The sequence below is a fragment of the Acinonyx jubatus genome, chromosome B1 (genome assembly GCF_027475565.1).
Source record: "Acinonyx jubatus isolate Ajub_Pintada_27869175 chromosome B1, VMU_Ajub_asm_v1.0, whole genome shotgun sequence".
Lineage (NCBI taxonomy): Eukaryota > Metazoa > Chordata > Mammalia > Carnivora > Felidae > Acinonyx > Acinonyx jubatus.
Window position 1 is genome coordinate 81,412,600 of NC_069382.1, and position 25,854 is coordinate 81,438,453.

A 25,854-nucleotide genomic window follows, 5' to 3' on the forward strand; every position below is an offset into this window, starting at 1 on the left:
ATCCAGAGCTTCCCCAGCAGTGAGACAATCCCCTAAGCTGTGCTGTTACATTTGAACCTCACCTGGAGCTGACCTATGAAAGGAAAATAGAACACTGTGGGAGCCAGTGCTTTTTATTATTTTGCCTCTTTGTTATGCTATTGCAACAAGTAAATGCGGGCTTAATTGTTACTCTCGGTTTGGCTTGTTGTCTTAGTTGACCACTTCAGCATCTGTCAGCTCAGTTTTTTCCAGTTTAGCTCTTGACAGTAATTAGACCTCAAACTTTAGAACAGAGATACAATTTGTAGTTCTAACTCTGGGCTAAATGTATGTTTATCCATAACAATTGGGCAGCTTCCCTGAATTCCAGAGTCCTTCTGCTCATTGAGAGGAACTGAAAAACATAATGGTTCCATGGACAAGAAACAGAACAAAATGTTGAGGTCTTGGGTTCTAATATACCTTGCTCTGTAATTTGGGCATAAAACATCATCCAAATTTCTGGGTTTCAGTTTTCTCAATTATAAAATGGAGACTTTGGACAAGTGGATATCTAAGATGCCTTTCACTTCTGATTTTATGAAGAGAGTGATTGCTGGGGTCATCACCACTTCATTCATGGATGTAGGTCATAGTATCTATCGCTAAACTTTATTAGGGTGTGGGACAGATGGAGAAAGGAGGTTGGGGCAGAGGGAATAGTCCTCAGTGTCTGGTCCTTGATCATTCAATGGGCCAGACCCATTGAATGGAATCTCCCATTGGGTTTCTCTGAGGACAAGAATAATTTGGCCTGGGAATTATACAACTTTATACATATTTTCCAGAGCAGACAAGCCCATGATTTAGTTTTAAGGCATCCTCAGGTTAGTTTCTAGACATTTGGTAAATGATACTTTATTTATGGACATAGGGGGTTCCTATTCTAGTATTTACAAAATATGTATATTTTGAACAGACATGGAGGTTATGGACTGGATTGTATCCTTCCAAAATTCATACATTGAAACTCTAATGCTCAATGTAACCATGTTTAGAAATGGGGCCTTTAAGGATGTAACCTTCATGTAATGAAGGTTAAATGCAGTCATAAGGGTAGGGCTCTAATTCCATAGCGCTAGTGTCCTTATAAGAAGAGAAAGATCTCCAGTGATAAGGTCATTTGAGTATACAGTGAGAAAGTGGCCATCTACAAGCCAGGAAGAGAGATCTCATCAGAAACCAACTCTGTTAACACCTTAATCTTGGACTTCCAACCTGCAGAACTGTGAGAAAATATGTATCTGTTGTTTAAGCCACCCAGTCTTTGGTGTTTTATTATGGGAGACTGAGCTGACTAATACAATAGGAGAAAACAATCATCTGTATAAAACTCATTGTCTAAATATGAAGCAAACAAAAAATGTGGCATAATAGTGAGTGATTAATGGAATATAAGAAAAGAAAATTTGTTTGATCTTGACATTGATAGAGGTTTCTTCATGTAGCACAGGTTTACTGACATAAGCTTACATTTCACTTTTTCATTCGTTCTGCTGAAAATAGCATTTCCTTAATCACATTTTAAATATTTACAGTTGTTTTTTAGTTTTCATAATTTGGCTTTCAGACAAAGTTTAGAACACTGAATTATAATAATTGCACGCATGGGCATGTATGTAAATCTATATAAAATAAAAATACTCTAAACTTCAATACTATAAAATTAAACATAGAGCTGATAAGCTGGAGGATAGTGTAGAAGGAGAGTTGGAGCAAAAATGTAGGGAACTAATTCCTCATATATTGGGCAGTTGAGAAATACTATCTGAAGCGGGTGGGTTGAGAAATAGAAGATACTGTTTTTTTTTTTTTTAACATTACAAAGATTACAAGTAGTATTATGATAAGTAAGTGGCTTTGGAGTTTCCGAAGAGAACTAATCAATGGAGCTCCTCTTTCTCATCCGGTTTCTGAACAAATTGTGGAATAAGGCAAGGAGTAGGGTTGATGGGAGATTCCAGGGTTACTTTATTATTTGTAAAGGCTGAACTGGAGTACCTGGTGGCTGGGAGAACTAACAGGCTTGTTTAATGCATGTCAGGAGGAGGAACTTGACCCATGCAGTGATAAAAGGGCTGGACCGGGGCAGAGCCCACAACTGGGCAGCAGCAGAGCATGCCTTCACCCTGAAGCTCTGGTCTCTAGTTTCTCTTTCTCAAATTCACCACTTGGATTAAGCCATTTTAAAATAAATTCCTGGGTGGAATGGAGAGAGGCCAGGACTGACATCCCCACATAGAAGGAAAAATCAGGAATGGGGAGCTTTTCCTTTAGCAGTTGTCTCTGGGGAGTTGAACATGTGTAGGGTGTGGGGTGGGGGCAGGAGAAAAAGTTTACTTTTCACTATATACCCCTTTGTTCTCTCTCTCACTCTCTCTCCATCTATCTATCTAGATATAGATATAAAGAAGCAATTGATATCTTTATACATATATATAAAGATATATATATACACATAAAGATATATATATGTGTATATATATATATATATATATAAGTATTTAGCTACTATATATATATATATATATATATATATATAAGTATTTAGCTACTATATATATATATAAAGAGTGACTCATAACAATATAAAAGTAACTTGGGAAGACTAGCAATAAAAGGTAAGAGGTGAGTGAGGGCTTGGTGTGTGTCTTACCTTCACTGTGGCTGATTTTTGTTCTTATTTTGCCCTGTCTTAATCCCCCTGGATTTAGGCTGGGCCAGGTGAGAGGAGGAGATGATGAAAGACTAAAGAAGAGAGGAACAAATGCCAGCTCAGTACTGTAAGTCATTCTCCTGAATATTTATCTCCAACCCACATCACCTCTAATGTAGAAGCCACACCTCAGTCTCTTTCAGTAGATTTACCTTTATTTTGTTCACTAAGACATGGGCATGAGGTGACATCTTAGCCACCGTGCCCTGTTTTTTGGATTCTCAACAGCCTTGCTTTCTTTTCTTGCATTTGAATAAATTCTAATAAGGGTGAGAATTAAGGCAGGACCCTCAGACCCTTTGAACAGACTGAGGTGGGCTACTCCCAACAACACAGATCTTCCCTGACTTAAGATGGAGGTTATGTCCTGATAAAACTATCATAAGTTAAAAATATCATTAAGTCGAAAATGCATTCAATACACCCAACCTACCAAACATTATAGCCTAGCCTAGCCTATGTTAAATGTGCTCAGAACACTTACATTAGCCTACAGTTGGGCAAAATCCTATAACACACAGCCAATTTTTATAAGTGTTGACTATATCATGTAGCCTACTGAATACTGTGCTGGAGTGAAAAGCAGAATGGCTGCATGCGTGCAGAATAGTTGTGAATGTACCAGTTATTCACTCCCTTGATCACGTGGCCCGCTGTCCCTGCCCAGCATCACAAGCGAGGATTGCGCTGCACATGGTGTTGGGCAGCTGTGGCTAGAAATGTTTGACACGAGAATACTTAATAATTTATGTTCTCAGAAACCAGGAAGTGCTGGACTTGAGGATTTCATTTTTGAGGAGGTTTTCTTTCCGGTGACGCTGCCTGCAACCCACTTAATCAAAATAGCAAGGTTTCTGAAGGAAAAGAAAGACCTTCAACCTTCCACCAAGAGACAAAGGAGAAGAAACCATGAAATCCTTGAGAATGTTGCAGAGTACAGTTGCCCACCCCCCTCCACTAAGTGGAGTGAACATGATGCAGGAGGATAGGAAAGGGTAGGAGAAAAGAGAGGGAGTGAAAACCTTCCCAAAACAGAGGAAGGAGAAAGCTCAGAAATGGAGGACATCTAGGGAGGAATGACAGAACTCAAAGGAACTAACTGCAGGCTGGTCTTCGTGATAAGGCAACAGGGCCCTGAACCCTCTGCAGTCCGTCCGTATAAGCACAAGGAGTTAACACTTCAAAAAGAGGGTAACAGGCAAACAACCCAATGTGCACAGATGAGGACTAATCTAATGAAGCATTGTCTATTCACACAATAGGATGATTCTGGCTCCAAAAGGGAGGGAACACTGTCTCTCTGTACTATTGTGGAGTGATCTCTAGGATATGCTTTTTTAAAAAGTAAGGTGGATAAAATCATGGATAGTGTGCTATTATTTATCTAAGTATCTATCATCAGTCAATCATCTATCATCTATCTATGTACCTATCTTTCATATATATATCTTTAATATAATAATATGTGAATAATAATATCTATATCTTTAATATATTAATACTTTAATATATGTATCTTTAATAATATAGTAATTGCTTTAAAAAACCAGGAAGATAAACTATAAAATGAAACAAAATGGGTCACTATTAGGGAAGACCCTAGAATGGGGAAAAGGGTAGAAGTTGATCTTCTTTGAATACACCTTGTTTTATAGTTTTGCTTTTGGAATCATGTATATGTTTTACATAAGTATAAAATAAATGTTTTTAATTCACAAAAATAGAAATTAAGAAAAAGACAAATGAATCTAACTCTGAATCAAGTTAGAGGCATAATCATACAGTAAGTAACTATTCTAAATGACTTTTTGTAATAGTAATTTGATTGTAATCCCAGAGGGATTCTCTCCATAACAAACTATAAAACAGGGAAACTAGTTTATTCAATGACAACAAAAAGTTTGCAAGGAAATTAAAAGGCAGAAGAATGGAGAGGGAAACCCATAGACTTAAGTCTGAGAGGGCATATCTATGTCCATTGCAATGTATAGATTATATTTAGATTCTGATTCAAACAAAAACAAACATTCTAAGAAAAAACATTTCTAAGTAATATATAAAACAAAACATTCTAAGACACTAGGGGAAATGATACTGGCTGGAAATTTCATGATGTTAACAAGCAATTATTAATTTTTTAGATATGAAAATTTTATTGGTTAAATTTTATTTTAAAAAGAGTTCTTAGGCCTTAGTGATACAAATGGAAATATTTAAAGACAAAATTATGCCTAGCATTGCTTCAAAATAATCCTAAGAGAGGGAAAGTGGTGATAAGTATATGGAGGCTCATTTATACAACTTTTTATGTCTTTGAAATTTTCCAGTCTAAAAAATAAGTTGTATACAGGGCAGCAGGAGACATAAAAATTCTCCCTGAATGGTACATTTACAAGTTTTGTGACTGAAGTTTTCTTCACACAATTGAGGTCGTTAGCCAGATTTGGATATTTGTGTCCTCTTCTGTGAATTTCAAACCCCTCCAGATAATGTACTCTTTCAGACCACAAGAGAATGATGAAGGCTTTGAGGAGATCAGTATTCAGAGGTTCTTGGGGCTGATTTTAAAACTGGCCTCCACATTTGCTTCCTTCATTCATCTTTTTTTTTCCCCTTCTGCCACCAGCCTAATTCTGTCTTTGCCAATTATGCCTAGGCTATTATAGTCACTACCTTATTAGTTTTTCCTACAGCATAAGGCTAACAGAAGAGAATCATCTCTATAGCAGATTTAGAAGATCTCCCTAAATATAAATGTTTAAAGAAGTCTAACCAAAAAAGTCATAGAATGGAGAGGCACTATTGATGAAAAACATTTACACCAATGATCAGAATTTATTTAGGCTTTTTGTCTAGTTAGGTAAATGATGATTTTTATTTTATTTTTATTTAAAATTTTTTTTAATGTTTATTTATTTTTGTGAGAGAGAGAGAGAGAGAGAGAGAGTTCAAGCAGGGGAGGGGAAGAGAGAGAGGGAGACACAGAATCTGAAGCAGGCTCCAGGCTCTGAGCTGTCAGCACAAAGCCCAATGCGGGGCTCAAACTCACAAACCGTGAGGTCATGACCTGAGCCCTTTTATCTCTAGTCCCCCAGTTCTCTCTCTGGAAGCATTAATACTAACAGTTAAGGGGTGCCTGGGTGGCTCAGTCATCCTACTGAGTAGTTAATCATCCTACTCTTGATTTCAGTTCAGATTATAATCTCATGGTTTGTGGGTTTGAGCCTTGTGTTGGGCTCTGCACTGACAGTGTGGAGCCTGCTTGAGATCCTCTCTCTCTCCCTCTCTCTCAAAATAAATAAATAAATAAACAAACAAATAAATAAATAAATATTTAAAAAAAGAATATTTATAAAAAATACTAATAGTCTATTGTGTATTTCTTGAGATATAAATATATTTGCAGAAAATATAATTACATATCACAAATGGTAGATAATTAAATATAATTATTGAATAGTCTTTAACTTTTCCCACTCTGTGATTTTTTAGGGCTTCTTTTTATTTCTGGACTATCATTTGCATAGCCAGCTCAGAAAAACAATTCTGAAAACATGTTTGCCTCACATTTGTATTTTTCTTTGGTTTTGAAAAACCCACAAAATGTCAGATACAATCATAGACATTGGGATGCAAAGATGAAGAAGGCATTCCTTCAGAGGAAATTCAATCTAGTACAGACAGTCATGTTTTCAAATAAACAGAGCTAACGACTGACTATCTTCATGTACTCAACACTTTAATGGGGATGGTGTTAAATATATATTTTTAAAGCCTATAATGGCAAAAAAAATCACATTACTCAATTTACTTGAAATATGAAAATTAAAAACAAATTCCCCCTAAAAATGGTGTACCAGAGAATGTTTACAAATAGCTCAATACATTAATGATTGATGTTTAAAGTTATTTGACAACCATAAAAATACTCTCATTTGTTAACAAATTTTCCTAGTGATGAAGAAAACCAACTCACTCTTCTAAGTGCTTGATTATTGGATCTATAGATGATTCAGACCCTTAATTTTTCCATTTTTCTGTGGCCTATTTTTGGGATACTTTACTTCTTAATTAAAATCTCTCTTTAAGATGGCTAGGAGGAGACAGGAAATGAAGGTTAGAGCAAAGCTCAAGTGCATTTAGGTTAGTCATGCAACTCCTTGCTAGCAGCTCCGTTCAATTCCTATGGAGAGAGTCAGGAAAGTCACCAATGACTGTGAGCCTTTGGGACTATCACTGAAGTCTTGTCAATTGTGCTCATGTGTCTTTTTATCGAGATCCTCTTTATAAAAAACACTGTTAACTCTTTCATTGTTCTTTCTCAAAACCAAGCCTGCAATATACTAGGTGTTGTTAATCGACACTGGGTTGCCTAGAAAATGGAGATACGGATTGTTTAAGGCACTTATCTTGAGTCAATGATAGATCTGGGAAGATAATTTGCCAAATGGCAGCCAATCTCTTATTTTGTCTCTAGTATCTAATACAAACTTAGCCCATACATACTTTATATACTTACAAGTGTTTAACTATGATGTTCCAACAAAGGATAGTGACTATTCTGTAACTGTTTCAGACAATTGCTGACCTGTTTATGTTGGTAGCCAGTGTCCTTGCTGAAGACAAAATAGACAAAATGGCAATCATTTCCCAAAGCAAGATTCTTAGTTTAGCTAGGAATGTTTTCTTTATTACTATTTTGGCAGGATTTAGGGGAGGCCAGTGGTGACGGAAAGGCAAGTTTTGTATTATTATCATTATTATTATTTCACTTTTAGTTTTGTACTCATTTTAGCTATGGGTGAGGAAAATAATAAACTTGCCTCTGGCCGTTGGCTAGTTTGATTATGCTGTTGCTTCTGTTATTACTGAACATCAAGAGAGTGGACATTATCCAAGGCAAGAAATAATTCAACAGAGATATACAGAGGTGTACCAAAAATTACCATAGTAAATTACTTTTCCATGTTTTGAAACTCAATTTCAATATTTTCCTCATTAACTCTGGATAGTGTTTGAAAACAAACTGCTCCTGACAGAACCAAATGAAGGTCAAGCCTGTCTTTCACACCTGAAAATGAAGTTCTCTGGAAATATAAGCTGTCAAAATATACCATGAGTAGTATTTATAATCAATCATGTGCTTTGGACTTGGTCAACTATAGACCATTCTAGAGAAGTTGAATGGTGGCAGTGCTCTCTACTGTCATGCTGTGATTTTGATATCACAAAGCAGACATCCTGAAAAATATTCACTTCTGTTTTTGTCTGCTTAAAGAAACTAGGATCAGCGCTAGCAAGTGGAGGAGAGAGTATAACTCCAAACCCAAAGAAATAAAAATAAACTTAAAAAGAGGACAAGATGTTCTAATAGGGCAAGCAAGCATTATGAGCTATTTCCTTTCTTGTAGCCATGCGCAGAATGGTTAATAAGTGGTCAACAGAAGCAGCACTATAATAAGTCTATTGCTTTGTAGCATTAATACTTGGGAAGTCATTAATATTGTTATAAGTTCCTCTTTTAGAAGTCATATATGGTCCATTCTCTAAGTAGGATTGAGCCTGAAATTTCCAGGAAGATGGGTACCCAGAGTTATTTTCTTAAGTATTTTGATTTATTTCATAATTAGAGAATAGATATGTATTTAATTTTTTAAAAGGGTACCCAGATAATGGGTATTCAGGTTGGGAATGAGGCATAAAATTACAAACTGTAGTTTACCACCATTAAGTCATGTCCATTATGGTAGCCATGACCACATGGGGCCACTGTCACTTAAAATATGGCTAATGCACCTGAAAAACTGACATTTTAATTTAATTTAAATTTAAAAATACTCAATTTAAATATATGTAAACAATTCATTTTCATCCTCTCCAATTTTCTGCAACTCTCCTCTTAGTTCGAACCCATCATTTATCATTGGGGTTCTTGCAATAGTTTCTTAACTGCTTTCTGGCCTCTAGTCTTTTTTTTTTTTTTAATGTTTAGTTTTTTTTTGAGAGAGAGATAGAGTGTATGAGAGTGAGGGGGACAGGGAGAGAGGCAGAGAAAGAGGAAGACAGAGGATCCAAAGAGGGCTCTGTGCTGACAGCAGAGAGCCCCATATGTGGGGCTCAAACTCATGAACCTGAGATCATGACCTGAGCCAAAGTCGGCATTTAACCAACTGAGCCATCCAGGGTCCCTTGGCCTCTGGTCTTATACTCTACCCTGCTAGGCCAGTCTCGAAAGAACTTCCAAATATAATTAAATTTTCAAGCTTTTCTTGAGGTATAAAAGGCATACAGAAAAGTACAAAATTATAAGTATACAGTTTGATATGTTATATCATAAAATGAACACAACTGGTAAATGAACAACCAGATAAAATCACACTGCAGAAGTTCCTTCCCTTCCATGATCCTTTTTGATCACTTCCCTCTTCCTTTTCTCCAAAAGTAATATCCTTACTTCTCACACCCACAAATGACCTGTTTTATATAAATGGAATTGTAAGATTATGCATTCCATTATGTCTGGTTTATTTTCTTCAATATTATGCTTATGGAATTCATCCATATTATGATGTATATCTGGACTTCATTCATTTTCACTGCTGTGCAGGAATTTAACATATGAATATACCATGATTTACCTATTCTACTCTTCATACAGCCTTTGGATATTTCAAGTTTTAGGCTATTATGAATAATACTACTTAGAACATTTAAAATTTTGTTTTGTGCAGACATTTCTATTTAAAAAAAATTTAGTGTTTATTTTTTGAGAGAGAGAGACAGATAGAGACAGAGCGTGAGCGGGGGACAGGCAGAGAGAGAGAGGAAGACACAGAATCTGAAGCAGGCTCCACACTTCAAGCTCAGCACAGAGCCCGATGTAGGGCTCTAACTGTTGACCCATGAGATCATGACCTGAGCTGAAGTTGGACACTCAACCAGCCACCCAGGCGCCCCTTGTACACACATTTCTGTACAATCTATTCCTAGAAGTAAGTTACTGGCTAGTAGAGTATGCATATGCCCAGTTTTGGAAGATAATGCCAAACAGTTTTACAAAGTAGTTTTTTATCAGTTTACATTCCTGTAAATAGCATATGAGAGCTTACATTCTACATCCTCATCAATGTTTGATTTGTCAATCTTTTTTTTCAATGATTATTTTTGAGACAGCAAGAGCGGAGGAGGGGCAGAGAGAGAGGGGGAAAGAGGATCTGAAGCGGGCTCTGTGCCAACAGCAGAGCCCCTGGCGCAGGGCTCTAATCCATGAATAGTGAGATCATGACCTGAGTTGAAGTCGGATGCTTAACTGACTGACACACTGAGGCATCCCTGATTTGACAATCTTTATTTATTTATTTTTTTACATGATATCCCCCAAATTTCCTTTTATTAGTTTTTTTGTGGGGCTTTATTCATGTTTAAAAATTTTTTTTAATTTAATTTTTTAATTTAAATTTTACTTAGTTAATATGCAATGCAATATTGGTTTCAGGAGTAGAATTCAGTGATTCATCACTTATGTATAACACCTAGTGCTCATCACAACAAGTGCCCTCCTTAGCACCCATCACCATCTCTCACACATCTCCCTCCATACCATAGTTTGTTCTCTATCATTAAGAGTCTCTTGTGGTTTGTTTCCTTCTCTTCTCTTCCTCCACCACCCCCACTTCCCATATGTTATCTGTTTTGTTTCTTAAATTTCACATATTATAGTGAAATCATATGGTATTTGTTTTTTTCTGATTTATTTCACTTAGCATAAAATATTCTAGCTCCATCCACGTCATGGCAAATGGCAAGATTTCATTATTTTTGCTGGCTAATATTCCATTATGTGTGTGTGTTGTAGGGTAGCTCCATCTTTGGTTACTTGAGGAACCTCCATACTGTTTTCCAGAGTGGCCGCACCAGTTTGCATTCCCACCAACAGCACAAGAGGGTTCTCCTTTCTCTGCATCTTTGCCAACACCAGTTGATTCTTGTGTTGTTAATTATAGCCATTCTGGATTTATCAACCTTTTTAAGTTTATTCTGTGAACATTTAAAGGATTACTGTTGTGCTTTTATTTACATTTCTTGATGATTAATAGGTTCAGCACCTTTTTGTATTAGAAATTCATTCTTTTGAACTGCCTGCTGAAGCCTTTTTCTCATTTTTCTATTAATTGCCTGTTTTTTTAAATTGATTTGCAGCAGTTATTTATATATTCACTTGAGTTGCAAATATCTTCCATTCCATGGCATTCTTTTCTATTTTTTTTTAAAGTTTATTTATTTTGAGAGAGAAAGCGAGAGAGGGAGAGAGAGAGAGAGAGAGAGAGAGAGAGAGAGAGAGAGAACGCACGCCAGCAGGGGGAGGGAAAGAATCCCAAGCAGGCTCCACACTGTCAGGGTAGAGCCTGACTCAGGGCTCGATCTCATGAACTGTGAGATCATGACTTGAGCCAAAATCAAGAATTGGATGCTTAACTGAGCCAACCAGGCTCATTTTTTTTCATTCTTAATGGTGTCTTTGATGAACATAAGTTTTTATTTTGTTATCCATTTATCACTGTTTTCCTTCATGACAAAGACTTTTTGGGTCCTATTTAAGTCTTTCTATATTCCTAGGTTTTGAAGATATTCTAAGTAATCTTTTAGAAGTGTTATCTTTTCTGCCTTCTAGATTTACAATATACCTGAAGTATATTTTTGTATATAGTATGAGGTAAAGGCTAAATTTCTTTCATTTTACCTGATTATCCAATAGCCCCACTATAATTTATTGTAAAGTTTTCCCTACCACTCTAAAGCACTACTGTTGTCTAGGGTGACCAACTCATTCCAAATTTTCCTAATTTTAGCTCTGAAACTCTGAGACAGCCTCAGTCTCAGGCAAACTGGGATGTATGTCATCTTACTTTTGTTATAAATCTTATGTGCATGTAAGTATGGGTCTATTTCTCAATTCTTTCTCCTGAACAGAATAATAAGCCCACTTTGTCTTTATTTTAGCTTTATAATGACTTATTATCCTGTAAAGAAGGTCATCCTAACTTGTTCTTGATTTTCAAGAATCTTGGCTAATTTTTATAAATTTTCCATTTCTATTTTAGGACCAGCTTCTCAATTAATACAAAAGAAAAAAGAAAAAGAAAAAAAAGAATCCCAAGATTGGGAATGCATTGATTCTATAGATCAGTTTGAGAAAAATTAGATTTTTATAATATTGAGCTTTCTAAGCCATGATTTATTTGGGTCTGCTTTAATTTCCTAAATGTTTCATAGTATTTTGTGTGGAGGTCTTATACATGTATTGTTAGGTTTAAAAAAAATTTTTTTTATGTTATTGTATATAATACCGTTGTTAAATTGTACTTTCTAATACTTGTTCCTGTTGTATAGATATACACTTGAATTTTATATATTGGCTTTATATTCAGGGAACTTAAACTTATTAATTCTAAAAGTTTCTATGTAAGCTATATGTAACATTCTTATATTATTTTGGATTTTCAAATAAGTGGGTGGCTCTCACAGCGTGTAGTTTGCTGAATTCTGTTTTAGTCCATGTTTAGACTTCTTTTCCTGGCAGGGAGTCTCTTGTCTCTATGGTGTGTGCTAGATGCATGGTAGATGCAGCAGAAGACCCAAATTGCTGCTCATGGGCACAAAGTGAGCCTTGAGCTATTCCAAAGCTGTTCCTCCTTTCCTCGATAGTCTGTAAATTGAGTCAATGGTGCCAAATCTATTCCCAGTACTCGTCATTCATTTATGTAGATCCAAGGTTCCATCTGGTATTCTTAAGCCTGAAGATTTTCTTTTTTTCACATTATCATGGGGTGTAAATATTCAAGGAAAAATTCTTGCTGTTGTCTACAAATACCTATTTCACCTTCATTTTGAATGACATTTTCACTGATACAGTGAATATTTACCGGTTCACAATTTTTTTCCTTCTGCACTTTTTAGATCTGAGTCATCCCATTACCTCCTAGCTTGCATATTTTCTTATGACTTTTTTTTTTTAATCAGGAGTCACTATTTTTTAAAAATAGTATGTTCTAGTAAATATTTTTGGCATTCTGACCATAATAGTCTCTGTTAAAACTACTCAACTCTGCCTTTTTAGTGTGAAAACAGCCACAGACAATAGGTAAACAAGTAGGTGTAGCCAGTGTTCCAATAAAACTTTATGAGAAAACTGGAGGCAGGACAGATTTGGCTTGAGGGTTGTATACAGTTTGCTGACCTGTTTTATATGTAATGCGGGTTTTTTTTTTTTTTTTGGCTGCTTTTAAGAATTTATCATTGCTTTTAAGTAATTTGATTATGATGTCATTGTATGATTTATGTTATTCTGCTAGGGTTGAGCTTCTTGAATTTTCCACTGTCTTCATTCTGTTCACGTTTTTCTTTACATTCTTTTTTTTTAAGTTCATTTACTTATTTTGAGAGAGAGAGACAGAGAGACAGAGAGAGAGTGCGTATGGAGTATTAGTATGGAGACTGATGTGGGGCTCAATCCCACGTACTGTAAGATCATGATCTGAGCTGAAACCAAGAGTTGATTACTTAACCCACGTGCCCCTACATTCTTTCAAGCTCCTAGTTTGTCAATTCCCTTTCATAATTTCTGAAACTGTTTTTTTTTTTTTCCCCTTTAGGTGGTATATTTTCCTCCTTTGAATGCTTGATAATTTTTTATCAGATGCTGGAATTTTACTTTTTTTTTTTTTTAATTAGTTTTAGAGAGACAGCAAGCATGCTCAAGCAGGGGAAAGGGGCAGAGAGAGAGAGAGAAATCCTAAGTAGGCTCCATGCTGATGATACAGGGCTTCATCCCATTACCCTGGGATCATGACCTGAGCTGAAATCAAGAGTCAGAGGCTCAACTGACTGAGCCACCCAGGTGCCCCTGGAATCTTACTTTCTTAAATGCGAAGTTTATTGTAAAGTGCTGCAGTTAGTATTTGTACTGCCATTAAATTACTCACAGATGAGTTTGATCCTTTCAAGTCCTGCTTTTAATCTTCGTTGGATGTAAATGATCAGCTTTTTCCCTAGGACTAATTTCATTCCACAACTAAGCCATGGTCTTTTCAAGCAGAAGCATAAGACACAACCCAAGATAAAATGGGAGACTAATCAGTTTGGCAGCTTAGAAGGAGAAGACTTGAGCATAGTGAAAGGTGAGTAGCAATGAGTCAACAGAAAGCAGGGAGGGGAGAGTAGAGCAAGGGGAATGGTATGCTAACTGACATTTGCATATACAAATGCCTAGAGATGGCAAGTACATGATTTTGAATAAGAACTATGCAAGATCCAATAGGATTGAGGGAGGACAGAAAGGGAAAAATGGAAGAGATTAAGCTAGTAAAGGAAGTGGAATTTAACTTCCTTTACTTTAGGAAATGAGTTTGCTCAACTGTTTAGATCATTACCTGTAAGTTTTAACAAAGTAGATCTCACTTTTTCTTTTTCTTTTGAATCATATTTGAAGGGTATAAGTGAAACAAATTTTATTTCATAAAATTTATTGGAAGCATTTATTAATATGTAATTTGCATAAGTCTTTTGCTCACATTTTTCTCCCACTTGTTACTATCTCTCCATTAGAATACCGACTTTGGAGTCCTTAAACCTTGAGTTAATATCTCAATTCTGATGTTTAAAAATCTCAATTTTTAATTTTTTAGCTGCGTGATTTTGAGCAAATTCCTTCATAAGACTTTATTTATTCAAGTGTAAAGGGCTTAGGGAGAGCAAAGTTATGAGAAAAAACACACAGAAATGTCAACCAGACTCCAGCACATGGTAGAAACTCAACACATTAGTCCTTTTGGATAAAAGCACCAGGAAAAAACTCCTTTTCTAGCCCAGAAGTTCTCAACCAAGGAGGCCCATCAAAATCACATGAAGAACTTCAAAAAAATATTGATGTTCAATCCTCACATAATTTAATTGGTGTGGGGTGAAGACTGGATATGCTATTATTTTTTATAAACTCTCCAAGTGATTTTAACATGAATGCAAGGTTGAAAACTGATCTAGCTAGGGACAACTTTTTCATCTCTCTGAAATTCAAAGGCTGTGTGTTTGTGTGTGTGTGTGTGTATGTGTGTCTAGCACACAAAGCAAAATGTGAAAACATGAGATCTATTACGAGAAAAACAACTGCAGGCCATAACTGACACCGAGGAGTGCTGGCAACACACTTGGCTGACTTCTTAGATTCTGTTTTCAATGTCAAATCCACACTGGTTATATAACATTGGGGCTAAAGGTTTTACATAACAAATCCCTTTGAATTTATAAAACCCAGATTGTTGATTTTATAAAAATCTTTATTTCATTTCTTTAAAAATTATTTCTATAGCAATTTCTTTACAAGATAGATTTTTATAAAGCCCTGTTTACTTTATATCTTTGTTTTTTAAATCCCCCATTCATTTTGAGATTCTAAAAAGAACTCTATAAAAAAATTAATGTAAAATGAAATAAGGCTAACACTATGATGGAAAGTGACAGTTTGGTAAATACTTAAGAATGTATATATATGGAGCAACTTCTATTTTAAATTTATTTTTTAAGTTTCATTGAGATAATTTTTAATTTAAATTTGCTAGCTGTTGTACTTTAGCTTCTTAGATTACATTACCCAAGTTATTAACCTTACTTCTCCAGATGACGTTACTGAGTTGTTAATAGAAGTCAGCTAATACTTCCTAGTAAGTTTTTATAAAATGTGAATAACTTATCCTTCTTTACTTTAGTAATAGTTTTAGAAATCTAAACTCATTAGCAGAGGATGAAAGGATATAGAAAGTATAGCATTCATATGAAAAAAGATACCATACATAAGTGTGCAGTATTATTTCTTCTGAAACAATCACTTAAAAAGCTCTTTGTATAGACTATATTATGTGAAGTGCACAATCTCAGGAAAAAGATATACTGAGAATTAAGAACTGTAACAACGTATATGACATCAAAATGGTAATTTCCATTAAGATTTGAATACTAGACAGACTGTGCCAATTTTGTTTTTCTTCAACTGTCCTGCACACTCAAGAAGCATTCAGAAAGCTTTTAAAGAGGAAGTATACAAAAAGACAACTACTTTTGTAAATAAACATTATCATAAAAAGAACAAAACTAATTGAAGAAGATTTAGATGAGCTTACAACTTAGTTTTTAAATATTTTTTGTTCTTTCTAGATATGAGTTAATAATAGGCTTTTGGAACCTGTTACAAGGACTCCCAATACCTCTAGACATCATGAGGGATCTTTATTTCTACATCCAAAAGATTCTTCTGGAATCTTAAGGTATGGAGACAAAAGTCAGATCTCTAGCCCAATGTTGCTTTGTTTCTGATTATTTAGCGAGAAGAGAGGTGGAGATAGAATTTGCAAGAGGAAGAAGAAAGCACAAGGGTTAGGAAAATGGGAAATGGAGGTTCTGGTTATTCTGGTTTCAATTTCAGCAAATGATTAATGTTATTACATTTTTAATCTTAAAAGTCTTTAATTTCAAGTCTTTGGTACTGGTATGAAATTATCATCTGCATAGTCCCAGTATTCTTATATAACTAAAATTTATATCTTAAAAAATTTTTTTAATGTTTTATCTATTAGAGAGAGGGATAGAGAGGGAGGGAGAAGGAGGGAGAGGGAGGGAGAGAGGGAAAGAGGGAGAGGGGAGAGGGGAGAGGGGGGAGAGAGAGAGAGAGAGAGAGAGAGAGAGAGAGAGAGAGAGAATGAGCAGGGGAAGCACAGAAAGAGAGGGAGACACACAATCTGAAGCAGACTCCAGGCTCTGAGTTGTCAGCATGGAGTCCGACGCGGGGCTTGAACTCACAAACAAATCATGACCTGAGCCGAAGCCGGACGCTTAACCAACTGAACCACCCAGCCGCCCCTAAAATTTTATCTTTTTCTCATTTTGAAAATTCTATATTACCTTGACACATAAAATCCTTGAATTGTTTGGTATTCATAAATAAAATCATGTGTAGGTCTGTCTTTAAGAAAGTTCCTAGAAGTAGCTGAGCCCAGTATTAATACAGCAAGTATTAAATGACCTCACCAATTTCAATAAATACTAACACTGATTAATCATTAATAAATCATTAATTAGCCAGTGGATAACTGAACACATAGGGTAGCTTAGGAATTCACTATTAAGATAAGAGGAAGCTCACAGGAAAGACAGTGTGATAAAAATTTGTCTGTTTCATTCATTTATAGAAAAGACAAATCTCAACAAATGCTGCAAAGAAGGTCCAATTTTAATCCAATCAGGTTTCCTAATTTTCCTGGTGACTGGAAACAAGTTAGAAGTGGGACATAGTGGAATGAAGATGAGGAGTTCTGCTTTTAACTACCCCATTAAAAGCTTGGGAAAAAGATAAACTCCAAATCACCAAAGAACAGTCTTTCCTTAAAATGTTTTCAAAATAAATATGAGACCAATTTCAGAACAATGATTGTACAATCATGGATAAGTTAAAAACCTTTAGGAAAGGGGACAACTGGGATAACTCTTGAATATGTACAATCAAGACCCAGGAGAACTGACTTGTTTCCCATTCCCTGGTAAAAGAAAATGTGGGATAGTAGGGTCTGACATTTTACCGTTTTATCTGAAACTATGAGACAGAAACAACTGTGCAAAACACAAGATTCAAATGGAAAAAAAACAAAACCAAATGTACAACTCTAGAAATATGCAATTGATGTTTAATAATCTGAGGATTAACAAAACCAAAGATTTTTTACTTGACTAGGTTCATTTCCTCTGAATTTTTCTAAGATTTAAAAATAATCTATCACACTTATTGATTTAGAACCATCAGATTTTACTTCAGGAAAATCTAATACCTTTCAAAAAGTTATAATTTTAATATTAACACAAAAAATTACTTCCTAACATTTCATTTTTAAAAAACTTTTCCGCAGCCAAAGATTCCTATTTTTGAATTACAGTACTGCAAGGCACATACAGAACTCACCTCCTTCAAAACACAGAGAAGATATACTCCCTGAAATAGAATTTTAAAATCCTTAAACAATTAGAAATACTACAAAGTTAGCAATTTTTAGGTAAAAATGTTGTTTCTACAGGATCATGCACCTTTCTTAAAATCAATTCAGCATATATGTATAAATAATCCTTTTTTAAAACATTTGTACTTGAAATGCAGATACAGTGATGCTGAGGACAGCACTAAACAAAAACCTGAAAAGTACTATAGTTGATAAATTTTATGTTATTGCCTTCATTAGAGACTGTATTATCTTTAGCATTTTAAGAGATCTGAATTTAATAATGGGGTAATATACAGGAAACAAAATTTTTTCCATCATTTCTAGCATCAATTCTTTTATAAAAGAGGCTAAATGAGTTATACTTTCTGTTTAGTAAAACTGAGAATGAGATCATTTAAATGCCTCTACTAAATTTAATGCAGCTTAATTAGGGACCAGGTACATACTTTCCTCTGAAAATTTTTGGTCAAGCATGTCTAACCATAAAAGTAAATGGAATTTTAAGAGGTAGTTTTTTTTTCCCATGATGCATCTGTTAATAAATGTATTGTCAAGAAAATAAAAACAAGCACTGAGTGTGTTTTCTTAAAGTAAAAGGGTCTAATGAAAAGAAAAATAAAAGATAGGTATGATATTTGTTACAATCTGACATTTTAACAGTCATAGTAATAGATGTTTTGTGACCAGTGCATTTTGGATTCTCTCAGGATTAAAATACGAGTCTGCCAACAGTATTAAATCCTCCTCCACCCCCTCCACCAGTTGGTCCACAGCTTCCTGGTGGGTCATTGTCATCAAATCCATTGGGCCGAAATGAACATGAGGCAGATGCAGCTTGTAGGGCCCGGGCACGAGCGTTCAACTCTTGTTCCTAAATTTAAAAAGAATTTTTATAAAATTAAAACCCTAAACGCAGTGGATGAGTATATCATCTACATACATTTTAAAACTGACTTAATCCTTAATAAGCATCCCTTAAATTTCAGTATTTTAAAAAATATTGACTATATTAATCCCTGTCAAATCTTACTAAAGTACATAATCACAGATGGAACAAATAAGAATGCAAAATCCTGGGGTAACTCTACAGAATGACAGATCCTAAAGGCCATTCTGTTCAATACCTCAGTTTGCAGAAGAGAAAACTGAAGCCCCACATCCTAAAATTCCTCTTTGGAAATATTAGTGTTCTTGCAAATACTCATCAACACATATGGGAATAGATTTCCTTTCTAATATACTGAATGTAGAATTTAAAGGTTATGACGATGGATTATCTACTCTTTATCAAGTGGGGCTATTTTGTAAGTGGGTGATAAAAGGTATAAATAATGAAAAATGGCTGAATGTTTCCTACCTTTAGAATACTTCTCAGTAAATAAAAGTAATATTTCAATAACATTCTTAAGGAAAATGGAGCCTATCTTCTTACAGTATTACTTAAAACTTTTCCCTACCAGTATCAGAACTTTTATCAGGAACCAGTCATACTCATTTATGTGCCAGACACATATTAGGTGCTCAGTAAATATTAATGATCATAGATTAGAACACTATTAGCTACTTAGCCTCAAAAGAAGCAAATGTAAATAAATAATGGCAAATTCATTTGGCAAGGTGTCAAACCGCATTCTATAACTGGTACAAACTCCTTGGGAAAAAAAACACAAAATATTCTGGCATATGCCCATTTTTCTGGGAAACGGTCTATAACTTTCAAATGAAGTCCATGTCAATAAGGTCTAGAAGACACTCTTAATGTGTTAGGCATAATCATCATGAAGAACTTAAAAATACATTTAACAGTAATCATGAAAACTATACTATTTCCAATTTTCAAATAAGCCCAGTTACTTTGCTCCAACTGGCAAGGTAGTGTTATAGTTTTTAGCTACTTTTTTTAGTTAACTGTTCTCTCCTCTTCACAAGATGCCCAATTTTTTATTATGGAGTAAACCACCAGGCTTACTTGGACATCTATTTTTCACATTATGAACCCCTAATTTATCAGTAGCATATAGCAACAGCTGTGTGATTCCCAATAGAAAAAATGATAAAGAATCACATACTTTTATAGCTGAATTTGACCTTACATAAAAAATCCTTGTAACAGAATGGTCTAATTAACCAGTCTCTGGCAGGGCTTAGACAGGCTTTTAAAACTTAATTTGTAAGATACTTCTCAAAAACCTTTTTTTTTTTTTTTCCTTTCCATTTACTGTGCTGGTTCCTCTGTATAATGTTTTTCAAGAGACAGTTTATTTTTTAATCTGTAAAAATAAAATAAGAATTTTAAATAGAATAAAATTTTTAGTTTTACAAATAGAAAATAAAAACTATGGATATGTAAGAAATAGATACAAAATAAGAAACAAAATCCTCATTGCTCTAGCTCTATAACCTACTGAAGTATCCAAACAAGCAATGAAAATCTGACTCTGTGTCTAAGATCTGGTTTCAGATATAGATCATGTTCCCTAATGAAATAAATAAAACTGAATATGCAAGGTAGAGTTCAAGAAGTTCTGCTCCCAAAAGATAAGGCAAATTTCATTAAAAAGTAATCCCACCCCCCCAGAAGTAGTGTTAAAGGACATACATAATACAAAATTAACTTCATTGCTTCTGAGACACGTGAAAACTCTATTACATTTCAAGACAGAGATTCCCAAGGAAGGGATATTCCTTTTTTGCTTTCTTATCTACTTATATAAATACATAGCTGACAGACAAAAATGTAGGATATTCTGTTTTCAGAAAATAGGCTTAATAGATAGAAGCAGGGAAAACTGCCTTTCATTTTCTTTTAATATAGATGTGAGCATTGTGTGACATTGTGACATTGTATGTAAAAAAAAATATGATTCTCATAGCATCTAGAATTTATATTCCAATTTTACATCAGGTATTAAAATCAGTTATTTCAGTAGTGGACTATCAGCTTGGAGTTAGTTACTGTTGCTTTGGGACAAATAACTTTCAGAATATTTAGATCTCACTCAAGTAACTATGTTAACATTACAATAATCCATCTTTTATCTTTCTTTAAACTACACATATATATTACATATACTCTTCTGTATGTACAATAAAGAAACATACTAAGACATTAAGCTACCATGTCCTCTAAAGAAACAGGAAAGAAACCAAACAGGAAAGGACAGAAGCTCTGTCTGTAGTTGATGCGGGACATGTGGGGATAGCTGGTGATCTTCACAGTGCCGTGCTGGTGCTACTTTCACAATCTTTGTCTCACTGGATCCTAAACAAAAGCATAATTTTTAGAGTCCAGACACTAAAATAATAGAGATACTCCTTATGGAAGTTGGACTGGAGGGAAAGAGGAAAAGAAAGAAAAGAAAGAAAAGAAAGAAAAGAAAGAAAAGAAAGAAAAGAAAGAAAAGAAAGAAAGAAAGAAAGAAGCCCTTCCCAAATTTACTTCGAGATCCACAATCTGTACTGCTATCCTATGTGCACACACAGGCTATGACACACACAGAAAATGGTTTGGTCATACAGGATTTTTTGCCCAGGCTTTTCAAAACTACTCATCTCACCAAGTTTCTTTCTAACACATGTCAATCTAGATGTGATTTTAGTAAAATTTAAAAATGGAATCCCAAAAAGAGCTTGTTAAAATGATACAAGATGAATTTCTAATGTAATGTGCAAAACTAGAAAAGTAGCTACCCTGATATGTACTAAATTGGTAAATTCATTTGCAGTACTACTTAGTAGCAAAGGAACTCAAAATGTCCACTCCACATCCTTATTTTACTTACACTGGATTAAATTTTTATAATTGTTTTACAAATAGGTATAAAGCTGTATCTTAAAACTAACATATTCTTGACACAGCAATCTATTTTAAAGCATTATTACTATGAAATGAGCACAGACTTTGAACTATATCTCAAAAATGTAAAAAAAAAAAAAGAACAAAACCATATATATATACACGTTCCACGTGTTCAAAACAACATAGTCTCTTAACACAAACTTAAAATACTAGGATGATTCAGTTAAATAGTATGAGTAGTGAGAACCATCACAATTCAAATCAGCACAAATCAATTACATGATTGTATTTAAAAGCAAATAAGACAATTATAAATGTTTAAGTTTCTAAATAAGAGTTGAGTATTTATAATTTGCTTTAAAAAGGTACTTTGGTAATAAGCTTTGACTTAATAGCCTGTCTTAATACTGGAACATAAAAATCTTAATGTAAGATTTGGCAGTATCATTTTTACATTAAACAACTTGCCAATTTGAGACTTACGATGGAATTTAGAACAATTGCAAACACTGAAAAACTGAATTAACAAAGTACATAATAGTTTCCTTTATAGTGACATAAAGGCCTTAAAACAATAATGAAAAGAATGGCTCCTCACACTCAGATATTGTAAATATTGTAATGGGGTAAATAGTAAGAATAAGAAAATCATTTAGAGGTAGGCTGTAATGAAGTAGTTGTTATGGTTATAAGAGTTTTTGGCAATCCAATCACAGAAACAGAGCAGTTCCTCATCTTTTTAAAACCCATGTCCCCCCTTTGATAAATATGCTATTTTACTCAATCATTGACAAATAATCTGCATATTGCTATAAATCAAGATTGCACTCTTATTTTCTACATTTTAAATTACAGAAAATTCCTATTCCAACCTAACCCTCTTGCCCTTACTCCTATTCTCTAATCTTCGAGAATCATGACTATTAATATCTAGTGCTTATTTGAAATCTAGCAAGAAGGATAGGGTTGAATACATTCTATTACCTTGATCATAAGCCTTCTGACTGGATGTAGTAATCTTTGGTGGTAAATCAGGTTTAATAAATATTCTGAGTTTCTAATTTTTTTCTGTGAAATGTATTATTTTTGTGTTACTCTAGAACATTGCCATACTCGTTTAACAATGTATCATGTATCATTATTTGAATATTTTATAATGCAGTCAATTTGAAGACCTTTGAGAAAACTTTCCTCTCAAAATAAATACTATAGTGACCCAATTCTTCTCTTACTCTATCTGTATTTTTCAGCTTTCTGAGTTTCAAACACAAGATTTTTAGAGCTTACTTATGTAAACTCATAAAATCACTTGGACTACCCAATGAATATACCTACAATTTCACTGATAATTTAGTTTTGGTCCTTATGCTGGTAACAAGTTGGCAGGTTTCAAAGAAAAACACTTGCAGCAAGGTCTTTATTAACTTTTAAGTAGTAAAATCACTAACTTCCTGCAAAAAGTATATTTGTAAGTAAGTTCAGCTCACATGAAACCTTTGTTCCATGGCTTTTATACACTAATTATTCTATTATCTTCTTGGTTTTATTGCTTAAGTCTTTAAAGAATACAAATACCTTTTTTTACATATTCTACCTTGCAGTGTCTTTTATCTTACTCACCCGAATGTTAATAATTACCCTTAAAATATTTATACAATAGTCTAGAAGGAGTAATACCAAACAGTAGTTGTTTCCCCCTGTTAGGTAGGATTGAAGGGAAGAGGGAACTTCCTGTATTTCAGTATGGAATGATTTTACAATGATCACATCTTTTGTAAATTAAAGACAAGTGAGGTCCTTCACACTGCATCTAATTGCAACTATTCATAATTAATTCATAACATTAGAAAGCAAGATAATTTATATAGGCTGAACCCATTTCACATAAACCCAGACTCAAATTTCAGAATTACTACTCTGTAAATTCCTTGAAAATGTCTAAGTTGGGTTTTAAAATTAGGGCACTCATTTCACCACTGTCAATTGCTTCACCACAAATGATGAAGCGTAGGTTTCCAACTTACCTGTAAATATAGTTTATTGTCTTTTGTTATAGCATCCATAAGTTCTTTCTGTAGAGGTGGGTCGCCATTTACCCAGAGTCCACTGGTTGAATTGTTACCACTTAAACTATTAGTGCTACTCTGTTTTTTATACAAAAGCACATAAGCTGTGTCCTTTGGAAACCTACTCGTAATTTTCTGCACTGACTGAAATGAAGTAAATGTCACTCTGCTGTCATTAAATAAAAACCATTCTTTTGACATTTCCTTATTTTCTAAATCTTGTTCAATAACTGCACTGGGACTATTTCTCCCGAGTAAATGACTCTGGGAGGACGCTAATGCCAGAGTTTCAGACTGGTGGCACATCTGGTATGAGGACTCTGTACCCGTGATGTTTCTGGCATAAGAATAGTAATGCCCACTTTCAGAGGAGATACCAGAGTGAACGACAACAGAACTTAACAGATACGGCACCAATCTGGAGCAGCAAGCTTCTTCAGTTCCAGAAGACTTTAATTTTTTAGCTAGGTTCTCACTAATATCAGTGAAGTCAACATCTATCGACCAACTTTCTGACAATGAAGAGAAAGTAGTTCTTTTAACTGGCAACTCCAAAACCAGTGGCAGGGACACACTGTCTAAGATTTTTCTTCTCACATGATACTTCTGATCATATGAAAATCTCAGGAGAGTAAGAATAAGGTATTCAGGCTCCTCTGTGATTTGCATAGTTTTCTCGGCATTCTGCAGAGAGGCACAGTTTTCACAATAATACTGGTTGTCACCAGTAAGAATCTCTGGAGCCAAAAAATAATTTAGTAAGTCGGTGACTGAAGGTGTGCTTCCACCTCCTGGTCTCTGAGGTACATCTTTATTAACAAGAATCTTGCTAGATTCATGAGGGACAGAAGTGTTATCAGTACAGCAAAACTCATCAGGAGGACTGTGTGACATTCTTTCATTCACAGCTGAATCACAAACAAAGGCAGCTGTTGCTGGACTATAAACTCCTGGTTCTTCTGAAGGTATACTGGCTTGCATTAGATCGCCATCTTGTGTATTGGGTGATGATGCTGCATCTTGAAAAGATAAATTTTCGATAGAAGAGGAAGGACAAAAGGCCAGTGAAAGATCAGTAAAGGCTTCCACTTTTTGTGAGGTACTCCTGCAGTTCAAACAACATATGTGAGTTCGTAGTTTTCCTCCAAACATTTTTTCTATTAAAGTCTTCTCACCCTCACTTGTGCAAGGGCTCTCTGTTAGTACAGCTGCCTTGCTCGCCACTTCCTGGAAAGAAGTTTCATTGCACCCCAGACTTGAAGGAGGCTTGTGTGAGGACTGAACTTGCAAGATCTTTTCTTCTTCATGTAGCCTGTAGGAGAGTATATCATTATATAGCTACTTCACTTAAGTTTAAATGTCACTTATTTAAAAATATTGGGGCCTTACATATACAGCCAAATTATTTTCATCAAATATAATGCTTAATGTAAAAAATCAAGTTTCTCCTCTTTCAATCAATAGGACCACTGAATAGTTTGAGAATGTAGATTACAAGTTAGGGGTTATCACTACCTTATATTCTCATACTTTCTTTAGTAAATTATATATGCCTATTATTTATCTTCTGTATCTTTGTCTGCCTGACATCTCATAGAAAGCCTGGAATGAAGAAACCACTCAACATGTCCTTACCTGAATCAACAGAAGATTGCATATGTTGAGTTCAACTAACTTTACTAGTCATTTACGTAACAGAAGGGAGGCAATCACAAAGAGAAGGAAAAAGATATAGGTTTTATTAACTAAGTGGTAAGAAGACCATTAAATATACCAAACCCATCTAAATATGAACTGGTCTAAAGGAGCAAATATTAAATTTTTTGGTCTCAGGACCCCTTTATACTCCTAAAAGTAATTAAGGAACCCAAGAGCTTTCATTCGCGTGGTTATATCCACCAGTATTTACTGTATTCAAAAGCTGAGAATAAAAGTAATATTTAAAAACAATAATAAAGCCATTACATGTTAATGTTAATAATATTATGAAAAAATTATATTTCTAAAACCTAAAAATTTAGTGAGAAGAATGGCATTGTTTTATATTTTGCAAATATTTCAAGTATCTGGCTTAATAGAAGGCAGCTGGATCCTTGTATCATTCAATCTATTGTGATATGTTGTTCTGGGTGAAGCATATGAAGAAAATCTGGCCTCAATTACAGATCTACAGATACAGAGTTAGAAGGGAAGACCCCTGAAAATGTTTGACGA

At 34.6% G+C, this 25,854-nt stretch overlaps 1 protein-coding gene across 3 annotated transcripts in view; it reads right to left on the reverse strand.

Annotated features, from left to right (window-relative positions):
* Window positions 1–25,854, reverse strand: part of USP38 (ubiquitin specific peptidase 38) — a 68,937-nt gene that overhangs the window by 18,599 nt on the left and 24,484 nt on the right. For 2 of the 3 annotated variants that reach the window (XR_008296101.1, XR_008296102.1), the window contains exons 9-11: window positions 23,599–24,952; window positions 17,739–18,646; window positions 2,678–2,769 (exon numbers count right to left, since the gene is read on the reverse strand). Coding sequence is in view for 1 of the 3 variants with exons in the window: in XM_015081680.3 (XP_014937166.3) it covers window positions 18,485–18,646; window positions 23,599–24,952 (1,516 nt within the window). In the remaining 2 variants the exon portion in view is untranslated. Of the gene's footprint in view, window positions 1–2,677; window positions 2,770–17,448; window positions 18,647–23,598; window positions 24,953–25,854 lie in introns of those variants that run through there. The other variant, XM_015081680.3, reaches the window with a different exon arrangement.